The sequence below is a fragment of the Camelus ferus genome, chromosome 3, assembly GCF_009834535.1.
Source record: "Camelus ferus isolate YT-003-E chromosome 3, BCGSAC_Cfer_1.0, whole genome shotgun sequence".
NCBI classification, from domain to species: Eukaryota; Metazoa; Chordata; class Mammalia; order Artiodactyla; family Camelidae; genus Camelus; species Camelus ferus.
The window spans coordinates 23470144-23483632 of record NC_045698.1 but is presented as its reverse complement, the minus strand read 5'-3'; the positions used below and the strand labels follow the sequence as shown (position 1 = coordinate 23483632).

General features: G+C 42.4%; 1 protein-coding gene across 3 annotated transcripts in view; it reads left to right on the top strand.

Annotated features, from left to right (window-relative positions):
- Window positions 1–13489, top strand: part of ADAMTS12 (ADAM metallopeptidase with thrombospondin type 1 motif 12) — a 287460-nt gene that overhangs the window by 228307 nt on the left and 45664 nt on the right. For all 3 annotated transcript variants that reach the window (XM_032470755.1, XM_032470748.1, XM_032470757.1), the window contains one exon: window positions 3716–3842. In XM_032470755.1, coding sequence (XP_032326646.1) covers window positions 3716–3842 — 127 coding nt within the window. The remainder of the gene's footprint in view (window positions 1–3715; window positions 3843–13489) is intronic.

Here is a 13489-nt window from a genome sequence, read left to right as displayed (position 1 = left end):
ACCCCCTCTACGAGGGGTATTATAATATCCTATGTCAGCAAAAGAGTCTGTTACTCCAGCAGTTGATTTACAGAGTTAATTAATGAGTACGTCACTCAAGATTGATAGTTTGAGTTTTTTGCTACGTTGTCAGTCAGGGTGCCCTTCACACCTAGGTGGAATACTTTGACTGCTTTCAAATGTGTGGGTGGGGCTTGGGGAAACCACAAAAGGGGATTCATTACCTCTGTCCATTAATAGTGGAGGATGGGGGAAACAAGGCTACCAACCCTAGGCCTGAAGAAGTAAGAGAAGGAGCGGTTATCCAGAGAGACAGCACCTCCATTCCCCAAATCCAGCCGGAAGCCACAGCAGTCCATAGCATCAGCTTCCCAGGGTTCAGGGCAGTTGCAGAATGAATCGGGAGTGACAAGCAGAAGAAGCGTTCACACAGGAGAGGATGAAATGAAAAATCAATAAAATCAGTAGTGGATGGTCTGCTAGCGAGCCAAGCTGGACTGTAGCTCTAGGTCTTGACTGAAGAAAGGAGGAAAGCTAGCATCTTTTGAGTGCTGTTCCAGTTACTGCTGCTAGATAACAAATCAACCTCAGTTTAATGTGGTAAAACACCGTCATTGTATTATGCTTATGGGTTCTACAGTTTGTAAACTTAGACAGGATACAGTGGGGATGATATTTTTCAGCTTCACAATGTTTGGCACCTCAGCTAGGAAGACCTGAATGGCTGAGAATGACTCAAATGCCTGGGAGCTAAAGTCGTTCGGAGGCTTCTTCACTCAGATGACTGGCACCCAGGCTGGATGACTCACCGGGGGCTGTCAGCTGGAGCACCTACGCCTGACCTCTCCAAGGGCACGGGCTTCTCACCCAGCTGGCGTGTCCAGAGAAAGACAGATCCAAAAGAACCTGATGGAAGCTGCGTGACCTTTTATGACCTAGCCTCTGAACTCACACAGCTTCATTTCTGCATTTGGTCCCAGGCCAGGGTAACCCCATGTCGGGATGGAGAGATGTCATCGTCACATCGTAGAAGGTGCCAGATGAGAAATGATTGTTGCAGCTGTCTTTGGAAAATACAGCTTGTCATAGTCACGTTCACTGAGGCAACATGAACTGTAATTTTGAAACGTTCTGACAGCAGTTGCAACAAACTATTTTCACAGTTAATGATAAAATTATAGTAACCAGAATCCTCTTATTAGCCAAGGTTTCCAGTGATTAATCTTTATCTTCCCTTTGTAGATGATAGAGTTTAAAATGTGGATGACACTCCCAGAAACCAACCAGCTCAGCATCCTGCCCTTAATCCGAATATCATATCCTCATTTTCCTGTAGTAGCCAAATGGTGGGTAAAAGGAAAAATAGAGGCTAGAACCCAAGACCCTTGGATTTTGTTTATTTGTTTTATATACTTAACCAGAATTTGAGAAGGAATAAAATTATAGATTAAATTGTACCAAGTGAACTCACAAGCACCAGAGTTGAGGAAGATATACCTGGCCAGGTATTGTGTTCCTGTAACGTGGGAGAAATCAATCTACTGAGTTGAGACCCCTTGTTGGAAGATGTGGGCTTAGCTTTGTAACTGTCAAGTAAGAACCCAAGAGCTAGAAGAATAAAAGATTAGTGGTCACCACAACCATTAATTCCAACAGAGATACTCTGACATGTCATTAATTTTCCCCTGTACACTCGGGCTGTATCTGCCTGGCCCATTCATCCGTTTGTCTGACAACTGGTCCAGTGGATTGACCCATAAAATGTTATTTACTCTCTGGCAGGGATTTTATGTGATGTTCTGTGCCCTTCTACTACTTCTGGAGGCAGGAGCACTAAGCATGCTTATCTTCTCTATTCACACACAGAAACAAGCCTTTTGGGGGAGATTTCCAACTCTTTTATATGTTTTGACATCAAGAATTTGCCCAATTACCCGAAGTTTGCATGAAACTTCTAAGTAGCTAAGCTTTTTCTTTGTCTCTCTTCTACAATGGCAGATACACATCAGCTCTTCCGGCTTTAACCATTTCAGTCTCCACTCCACTCACATTGTCTGCCTCTATAGGTGTCTCTGTCTTTCCAGACAGTGACTTACTCATTGTGCCATGAAAGTTCCTTTACAATGTTGCTTCTGGCTGTTGGTAGTGTTTATTTATACGACAGAAGAAGAAGAACCCATAGTCTATCAGCTGAGAAAGCCGGAGTGGTTGACAGATTACCTATCCCTTCCAAAAGAATAAAATAGTGTTGATTTGACAAGAAAATATTGCTGATTCATTTTAAAGGCTTCACTTACTGTTTTGAAACTCCCTCTGATACTTTTAAATGGGGAGATGCAATCTCTGGCATCTGAGTGTGCGAGTCAGCCTGGCAGATGGGGTTGGCATGAGTCCATGAGTCCTGGAGACGGGGCTGGCATGAGGCAGCATGAGCTGGTGGGTGGTAGGGAGTTGCCCCAGTCCTGGTCCCACCAGCCACATGGTTGTGGGGAAGCCACTCCATGTCTTTGGTGCCAAAGTGAGGAGGTGACTAGTTTATCATTGGTTTACTCAAGGCGTTTCCAGCTCTGGGCTTCACTAGTGAGCCCCCTGGAGACCTGGATGCCCTGAGAACTCAGGGTGCCCATGTCTCTGTAGGCTGATTGCTCTGTCCCAGGGCCGCAGTCTTTAGTCTTCTCACCGAGTATTTCATATTTCAATGGAAGCATCAGTTCTCTCAGGAGACATGATGCCTCCTTCCTCACTGCCCTTCCGCCTTTCAATCTGGGACGTTCCGGCCACTCCTGTGTTCTCTTGCTAATGATGTCTGAGCCAGCAAAGCCAGTGGTCCTTTCTTTTCTTTGTGACTTCACTCAGTTTCCTCATCCGTCAGATAGTGATGATGGTGTTGACCTCACTGGGTTGTTGTGAGGTTTCAGAGATTATATATCATAGCAGATAACAGGTAGTACGCAATACAGACACACACATTTATGTATGCATGTATATTTGTCTGGGACACATATGTATACACACACACACACACACACAATTTTGAACAGTGCCGTGGGCTAGGCAGGCACTACACGTGTACACTATTACATATCCAGAGTCCACTCCAGCCCGCAGAGGTGCTTTGTCTGCCTGTGGACCTGGCCACTGCCATGTGCCCCTTTCACTCCCATTACCAACCCGGTTTCAGAAGGCTGTAGTAATATCAGTCCTTGCTGTCAAAACCCTCTGCTTTAAAAGCCATATCCTCTCGAACCTCACAACGTTATTTTGAATTTTATTCCTGTCTTTCAGAGTTTATAGACTCCACCTAATATAAGACTCCGTACCTCCTCAATTCCTTTATTAAACTAATAATGTAACATTATTATTGTAACACCTGGTGATGATACCTGCTTTCATTATTTAAATTTCACTTTGTTTTTTATTTGGCATATGTGTGTTAGGCTTGTCTCCACAGCGAAGCTGTAATCTATGTATTAGACTATATATTAACCTACATACATTGTCTGTAGTCCTTCCTAAGCAAGATCTCTTCCATCCATCACCTGCTGCAGTATGGGCACAGGTAATAAAAGGTCCCCACTCCTCATCCCTACTTTAGAAACCAAATACCTTATGGATAGCTTTCCCATCAGCTATAGGCATGACCAGTGGCCTCACCTGACACTGACCATGTGGGCTCTGGATTTAATACACGTGAACTTTTCTGTCTGGCCCCCAGGTATCCGCCGCCAGACTGCCCATTGCATGAAGAAGGGTCACGGGATGGTGAAAGCTACGTTCTGCGACCCAGAAACACAGCCCAATGGGAGACAGAAGAAGTGCCATGAAAAGGATTGTCCACCCAGGTAACCACTGGTAACAGCTGGAGTTTGGGGTCTGATTTAACAGTAATCCAGGCTGAGAGATAGGGGAAGGCTGTGTGGCTTTGTTTTTGGAATAAATACAGGAAAGCTGTCACAGGTGTCTGCAGCTATGCTGTTGGAACCTGTGACAAGCTGTGGGAGGAGAGACATTTTCTCCCCAGAGAGCAGTATTTCTTACGAAGCTGGTGTGTTCAGTGTTTAAATGTTCGGTCAGACTTAAGTCCCCAAGCACTGTTGAAGAGAATGGTATGTAGATTGTCCAAAAAGTCTTTAGCTAATGGGTTTACCTTTTCCAAAAGCACTTCACCAGTGTGACAGTAGCTTCTAGACAGCACACTGACACCTTCAGATGGCAGTGTTCGTTGGCACTGAGGGCTGCCTGTAAGAATGGACTTGCGGGCCAGGCTGTCCCAACCTCTGCGCTGTTGACACTTGGGGCTGGATAACCCTTTGTTGTGGGGGGCTGTCTGTGCACCGCAGGACGTTAGCAGCCCCCCTGGCCTGTATCTATTTAGATGTTATAGCACTCCTTCCCCATCCGGGATGTGACCACCACGAACGCCTCCAGACTTTGCTGGATGTCTCCTGGGGGCAAAAATCACCCCTGGTTGAGAACACTGTAGTAGAGGTATTCATTTGCTCCTAATCATATTGGTTCAGGATATTGAGATTCTAGAAGGTAGCCAGGATGTTATTATGAGGGGCTTACATTACAAAGGGACTTACAAAAAAGAGAGAAAGAGGAGTGGGAAAAAGAAGGAAGAAAGGGAAACAAAGGGAGAGAAGGAAGGAGAGAGGAGGGAAAGGAACATTCAGTTCTGGGCAGTGTCTTCATTCTCTCATGACCTTAAACAGGGATGTATTTTGGATGCAGATTCCATCAGGCTTCATTCCAGCCCCAAGAAGACATACTAAGAAGAGTTTAGTTTAATAGGAGGGGACTAGTTGGCATAATAAATCTAACAAGTGACAGGCTGGACTTAAAGAAGAGCTTGGAGAATGGATAAAAGCCAAAGAACTAGGCCAAAACAGAAGAGTCCAGACAAGTCAGTGAAGGCAAACAGGCCAGCCGCAGAGGGCAGGAGCTCTCATCTCAGAGTCAGAAGGTTGATTATCTGGTTCTGCAGTTTCTGCCAGGTAGAGGTGGGCTGTGAGGTCCAGAGCTGGACCCACCTCTGTGGAGGCGGGACAGGGGTGCTGCTGTCCGTCACCTTGCTGTTACTCTGCCCTGGAACTGTTTTCCTGGGAAGAACTGGGGACTTGACAAGAGGTTTAGGCCCCACCAGATTCTGTGTGGAATTGCAGTTTCTATAAATTCTTTTCACGAAAGAATGAGCCCCTGGAAAGAGGAAACTTCTTTTCTTTCTTTTTTTTTTCTCACTGTATGGCATAGAGAATTATGCTCAATATCATGATGTATTGTAATAATGGAATATAATCAGAAATATAATGGAATACAATCAGAAAAAAAATAACTGAATCACTATGCTGTACCCCCAAATCAACACAACACTGCAGATCGATCAACTACACTTCAATTTAAAAAACTAAAGACTCGAGAGTGGGTTTTAGCTGGTCCGCCTCCCTAGTAGCACGTCCCCCCATAAAAATAGCAGTAAAAGCCCTGCCCTTGTATCCAGGGTCTGTAGAGTCTGGATGCATCCATATCGAAACCTTGAAATGAGATGACTGACACTAACTCGTCCAATAGCAAATTAACAAACTCCACGCAACATTGCCTACTTTTCTGCCCCTCCTCCCACCACTATCAGGGCCGACAGGAGGAAAGAGGACCCTTTCTTATCCATAGCCTTTTCTAGTTGAGAGCCTACCACTCTGTAGAGTTTACGTGCTTCCTTCATTCCTACTCTCCCTCAAAGTTACGACCCTCTGCCAGTAACTTCCTTTTGTGCTCCCTGGGCACGTGCCGGGGAGTCTCACCTCACTTTTCAAAGCCACTCTCTCTGGTGAGGGGCTACCTCCTTAAAGCCACAGCTGTTTATTTCCTGGATCTAATTTTACCTCTGAGGTTCAAGTTCTCATTTTTATTGTTTTATGTAGTATGCCTGGGCCTTAATATTACCAGCAAGCATTTGTTAAGCATTTCGTTATTTCCCATGAGAGATACGATGGTGACAATAACCGTAGAGCAGTTATCATGTACTGAGCACTGTGATATTGTGATTTAATAAAAGATACGTATCTGGTTTGGGTACCTGGTTCCAGGAAGAGGTCCTAAAACTCAAGGCTGGCTAGCTATAAGCCTGCAGCAGGACCCCTCCAAGAAGCGTGCACCTCTTCCCTTACTCGGGCTGCGTCTAAAGCAGAGCAAGCCCTGTGCTAGGTGTGCTAGGTGCATCAAGAAGTCTCGATGCAGGCACTCACCTGCTGAGGCCAGGGAGATCTGGGAATGTGAGCTGTGTACATAAAATCACCATGGCCAGAGGAGGTTGTGCATCTGGTATCAGCTCTCTGTTTCAGAACAGACATCAGTCTGTATCTGACAGTTTCTTATTCACCTGTAGCTAAACATCTGTCTTCATTCTTTTCAGACTTCAGTTCCGTTCAGGGTGATCATCTTTTCCTGCCACTGCACTCTAATTACTAGAACTTTCTAGTTGGAGGTGACCCTCTAGTAAGATACATCCGGTGCTAGGAGGCGAGCACTGGGACAGGAGTCCCAAGGCTGAAGGGCAGGGGATGCGCTGGAGGTGAAGCCTGGTAGACACAGAGGGGGAGCCTTGATAGGCGAATTCTTAAGTGATACAGGCTGACCTCTGGGGACTTGAAGTTGGCTCCGAATGTAGTCACATGGTGGGCTGAAAACTAGCCCCCAGGAGCCTGCAGTGGTTATCTTATTTGGAAAGTTCAGACCTGTGCAGATGTGATTAAGCAAAAGGGTATTGAATTGGGGAGAGTATCCTGGATTATTTATCCACTTGGGCCCTCAATTCCTTTAGAGTCCTTATAGGAGAGATAGAAGGAAATTTCAAACACAAATGCATGTGTGCGTGCACACACACACACACACACACACACACAGGAGAAGCATTATGAAGATGGAGGAGAAAGAGATTTGAAGATGCTGACCTTGACCAGAAATTGACACATTGTAACTAACTGTACTTCAATAGAAAATTTAAAAATTAAAGAAAATGAAAAATTAAATAAAAAATTGGAGTGATGTGCCACAAGCCAGGGAACGCTGGCAGCTACCCCACGCTGAAAGAAGCAAGGAATGGATCTGCCCTAGCACCTCTGGAGGGAGTGCAGCCCTGCCGCCACCTTGACTTCATCCCAGTAACACTGACTTGGATGTCTGGCCTCTAGAGCTCTAAGAAACTAGTTTTTCTGTTGTTTTCAGCCACCAAGTTTGTGGTGATTTGTTACTGCAGCCACAGGCTTACTAATTAATGCAAGCATAACATAAAAGCAGGGAAAGAGAAGAGGCCATCTCTCTACCAAGTCATAGAAGCACCAGAGCTTGGAAAACCATGTGATTAGGGTTTCTTCAGAGCACGTGACAAAGGATTTGTGGAATAGCACAAATATTTCACTTCCTAAGAAAGCTAGCAGCCAGCAGGGCTCTAGGAGATACATGCCCATCGGCAAGATGGAGCCCTTGTTGTCAGGGCTGGGACCAGCAGTCAGGCTTCTGGGTGCCTTGCCGGATGCCCTGCCTCCTGGTCACTGTCCACAGTCCCTGTTCTCTTTGGGGCTTTGTGGTTAATTGGCATCTCTTTACCTCATGTTCTAAGAGCAGCATTGTTAGGACGAGGTGACTGACACTTTGGGTTTTTTTTCTTGGAATGCTTCCTAAGCTGAGTACATGGATACAGCGTGTTGATTTAGAGCAAACTTTTGAAATGGATCAATTACTCAGCTCCCTCTCACAGTCCGTAATGAAGCCCTGGCAGTTAGAATGGAAGTGCTGATGGCCACAACCAGCCCTGTGCCATCCCAGTCAGCACAAGTGTGACATCCAGTGCCCAGGTTTTCTTGGTGAGCTGCTGGTCATTTCTGCAGCTGCCGCTGCTGCCATTCCACATCGTCACACTTCAAAGGGAGGAAAACAATCCATCCTGTTCCCCAGTTTCTGCTGTTGTGTTGGAAATTTAACTTCCTCCAATTGCCTCTAAACAATGTGAAGATTACACTTAAGGAAGAAGAACAAAGCATATGTAATTTGGCAAGCCTTTTAAAATCTTTATCATTTGGTCGCATTTTTGTTTTGATTTCCCTCTGTCTGGTATCTATTTCCCAGGGTCTGAGTTTGTTGTTTCTATACATGATTAATGCCTGAGCACCATTTGTGGTCCTTTAAGATCAATAAAATTAGCAGATCATGCCTGAATTTACCTAGTTCAGACCTCAAACTAAAGGCACAGCTTTCAGAGAGAGATATTAATGATCCCAATAGTGTTTTTTTTTTAAACTTGAAAGTAAAATGTCTGCCCTTGTTTTTATTTTTATGCCCAAGGTGATACACACACACACACTCATACTTACATGCATACATATATACATTTATGTTAAAAATTCATGGTACCTGTATTTAGAGGGTTACTTGATCCCAGCTAGCTAATTTTATTGAAATTTCATATCTAATATTTATTTGTTCTCATGATATGTAAACACACATATTTTTTTTTCCTTTTCCTAAATCTGTATTTGTTTATTTAATGTATCTGGACTAAAATCTTTATCAGAAGTTACAACTCGAAACTTCACCCACGGTGCTTTTATTACGTAGTTCATTTTCGTTGAAATACATAGGCTCTCTAACTTGGTCAGAGATTTTGACTCATGAAAATGTTAAGTAAATACCACACGTGACAGCTACAATTTCTGAAAATGCATTCTGAAGTAGGATATGATGAGCTAAATAGAATTCCATGGAATATTCCAATATAATGGATAACGTACAGAAGTCCTTCTTATTTACCATTGCATTTCAGCTTCCCATGATATTCATGGTAAAGTCAGGGGGTAGAGGGTGGGTACTACCCCCAGGGGGTAAACAAGGAGTTATGAGTTCAGAGAAATTGAATGCCATACCTCAGGGTAAAGAGGCAGAGGGAAACGAGCAATTTTTAAGAACCCACTATTTTTCTTTTTTTCCTTTTTCTTTTGCTTTATTTATTTACTTTTTTATTGATGAACCTACATTAACACATCATAATCACCCAAAGTCCACTGTTTACTAAAGAGTTCTCACCCACTCTCATAGAATGTTGTACACTCTATGGGTTTGGACAAGTATATAATGACATATACCTGTCATTATAGTACCATACAGAGCCCTAAAAATCTGCCCTAAAAATCCCCTGTGCTCTGCCTATTCACCTCTGCTTCCTTCCTGACCCCTGACAACCACTGACCCTTTCACTGTCTCCATAGTTTTGCCTCTTCCAGAACGTCATATAGTGGGGTACGTACAGTATATAGCCTTTTCAGATTGCCCTCTTTCACTTAGTAATGAACATTTAAGGTTTTTCCATGTCTTTTCATGGCTTGATAGCTCATTTCTTTTTAGTGTGAATAATATTCCACTGTCTGGATGGACCACAGTTTATCCATTCACTTTCTGAAGGACATTCTTGGTTGCTTCCAAGCTTTGGCAATTATGAATAAAGCTGCTGTCAACATCCATGTGCAGATTTTTGTGTGACCATAAAATGTTCAGCTCCTTTGGTTAAATACCAAGGAGCATGATTTCTGGACTGAGAACCCACTCTCCTTCAAGCCCTTTCCATATTGCCAGATCATTTATTCATGTTAGCCACCCTGACTGTTAAGATACTTTTATGCCATTGTACAGATGAGCACACTAAAATCTTCACAAGAATTTTCCCAAATCTCTTAGCTGCAAGAGGTAGAGCCTGGATTTGAACCTAGATCTGTCTGCTGAGAATTCTATGCTGGGCTAGGATACCATGCTACTGCCTGGGATCTCAGGATGAACAGGTTTGGGGGCTAAAACCAGAATCCCAAAATTTAAAATATTTCTCACACATTAAAACACAATGAAAATGCTATAAACAAGTGGAAGATTCTAACTCCAAAGCTAAATCATACACACAAATTCACAAGGGGATAAAAGAAACAAAATTAAGTTGATTTGTTTTTCTAAAGAATAAATAATAAATGTCAATTGCTGTGTTAATATTATTTGTTTTCGAAAGCTTAGTTCAGTCATTTCCTTGGATATGAATTTCAAATTGCAACATTTTCCTCTGTCACCTAATTTTCATTATCTCTGAAGAGTTCATCCCCATCCTTCAGAGCTGTCACTTCCCCTACTCAAATGACTGAATGTGCAAGATTTAATCTTTTATTTCTGGATTATTGTCCTTCAGTAATAATTTATTTCTACATCCAATTTGGACATTCTGTGTCCTTTCCCAAATGAGTACTTAGGACGGATTTTTTTTTTAAGATTTAATAATTTCTGGTAATCTAAGCATAAGAAATACATGTTACATGGCTTTCAGGATGAAAGTCTTGAGTTCATGGTCCAGGATGGAGTAGGCTGTCAAGAAAGAAGAATCTTTGGAATTGAAAGTGTATGTGACTCCAGAAAGAGGTCATTTGAGTCTCTTCCCCCTGTTGACTTCTCTCTGAACTTTGGTTTACAGCAAAGCAGAGCTCTGTGAGGCTACAGCTGTGATGGTGCCCAGCACATCCAAAGTGCTTCATAAACTCCATCAGCAATTCTTTCCACCCCGGAAGCTGCATAGAGGTTTCAGTGCAGAAAGAATAGCTCATGGTTTAAATCCAAGTTTCTTAGCCTTAGCACTAGAGCAACCTGAAGCTGGATAATTCTTTGCCATGGGGGCTGTCCTGTTCATTATGGAGTATTTCACAGCATCCTTGTTCTCTACGCACTAGACCCCAAGAGCACACCTCCACCTTGTGACAACTAAAAATGTCTTCAGACATTCCCAAATGTCCTCTGGGAAGGTGACTATGGGGCTCTCCACTGGTTAAGAACTACCAATCTCAATGAAAGCAATAAGGTCATTGAGGCTGGGAAAAGTCCATGAGAGTTGGGAGAGGAATGAGCACGGTGTGTGCAGGGGACCACAAGAAAGCTAGAGAAGATGAGGTGGGACCAACAGGATTCAGTCAGAATAAGGAGACACTGTGTATAAAGGTCAAGGAAGCTATAGTGCTTATATCATACTAATGGTTATTATGTTGGAATTTGGAATGTCAATTGAATTTGATTTTGGAATGTACCTAAATGCTATTAGGGAAAAGATGAGTACAAATAATAGTTTTAAAAATTGATATTTTTAAAGAAATTACTATTCTGAGCAAGAGTTTAACAAATTCAGATTAGGACTTTCACTTTTCTGTGTAATAAGGGTTAGCATTTATTTTTATATTTTATTGATTTATTGGTAGTCAGAGCTGCCTGAGCAAGCGCTGGTGTGGGAATGGGTGGAAGATACAGATCCTTCTGCTTGATTTCAGAAGGTGTCCAAACGACAGTAAACTTTTCCAGGACAGCTACAGGTTCTTTATGGGTCTCAAAACACACTCACTTCTTTATTTTACTTAATTCATAAGAAAACAACAGTCTGTTCTTTGTAGAAAAAATTTAAAGATAAACAATCAAATATTTATTTGGTATCATAACACCAGTGATTTCTAATCCTGACTTCATATGAAAGTCATCAAGAAACTCAAAAAACACCGATGCCTTGGGCCCTACCTGCAAGAGATTCTGGTCAACCAATATAGCAATAACCCCCGAACACTGATCATTTTTTTAAGTTCCCCAAGTGATGTACAGTGAGAATCATTGATAGAGCCCCAGTCCTTGAGGCTTTTACATAGTAACTGGAATGAGAAGATTGACTAATCTGTAGGGACTAAAGAATAGAAAGCAATGTAATACCAATCATCCAGTTGTGTGTCAGGTGTGACTGATGTCATGGATGTTCTGGTAAGAGAAAAATCAATGGCAAAAATGGAAAAAGTCAGATTAGGTTGTTGTTGAGTCTGTGCTGAGTAAGCCAGAAAGGTTGTCTTGTTGAGGTGGATAAGCGTGTGGGCTGGGTCTTTTGTCTTGCTGAGTTCTTTGCATGTTACATTATCCTTCTCACCAAAGACTGAGCATGTTAACAGTCTTCTGTCACAAATCTTCTATGAGCATAAATATAAAACAATATTCTTTTACAAGTCTCCTGGAAGAGGTGGGATTATGGCAGACACCAAAAAGAATGAGACAGACAACAGAGAACAATTGGCAATAGCTCGTGAGCCCAGAGCCTGGAAGACCTTTGCAGGGAAGTAAAGAGGATGGGTTTCACTTTAAACTAGTGACAAACATACGCGAGGTACTCCCAGGGGACTGTGGAGAAAATTTCAGGAGGAGAAAATAAGAAAGTCCATTATCACTTTGTGATGCCATAGCTGAAAGCCTTGTAGCAAGTAATTAGATACATTAGACTTTCGGTCAGCTCAGATTAAGGCCCCTCCAGAATGGCATTTGGTATATTCGATAATGTGTCTGGCCTCCCTTAGAAATGTCAGAGGTAGGACAAAGTGATTAGATTAATACAGGGGGGCATTTATTTGGTGTCATGTCATATGATTCCAATATTAGCTCTTTATCCACACAAGATGGCCAAATGTTAAACACGAAAGAATTAATAAGTAATCTTAATTACTTGCTAAGTGAAGAATATAATAGAATTGAGGAAGAGCTTTCTTCTAATATTTTTAACCAGAGATGAAAAGGATAAGGATCAAGGATCTACCCAAATAAATGCAGTATTTTGTAAACATAAGTAATAGTACAAAGTTTTATCTTCTTCAGAATTCAGTACATTCTCAAGGCCAGAAGGCTCCCTTAAAGTCAGGATTGAAGGACTTCACATGCTGTATTATTTCTCCCTTGAAAAAGAGAGAAATATTCCATTTTATTCCTGCACAGAGAGATGAACACACAGGCCATACAGCTAAGCAGTGGTGGACCCAAACCACACTGGGTCAAGACGCCTGTTCCATATTTTGTATTGAGGAAGATTTGTGCAATGATGGAGAAGGGAAAAAAGAGAAGGCTCTTTGTCACTTTCAAAAGCTACTTCTGTGTAACCGCTGGGCTCACATCCTAGAATCTTAAGTCCGTCATCCATGATAATGGGGTAGAGAAAGAGTACACCTCTTCATTTTTCCATAGAGAATTCAGAAGGTTAATTTAGCGAACAGTTTCAACTATTCAACCTATCAAGAACAGCTGACAAAAAAAGAAATGACCTTATTTGATAAGTTTCTCTTTTTCCTACCCCTTTCTGATTAAAGGGACCCATGAAAATATTAATAGGTAGATGGAAGGAGATGGGGTGGGGGAATCATGACAATCCCCCTGCCTGATCAGCTCCTAAATCATTGAAAATTAGTGTTTAAGTACCTGCTTTACATTGAGATAGAAAAACATTCATTTAGGAGACAAGAGACCTAGGAAAATAGTGACTTTAAATGAGCGTTGTGGATTAAACGAAATACAAGTATATGTCCAGTGCCTAGTACAGAGCTTGACGTCATACCAGTTCATCATTGGTAACTGTTGTTGTTTTGATTGCTAAAGGATTGAGCTGGTACGATGTCAAGCCCTG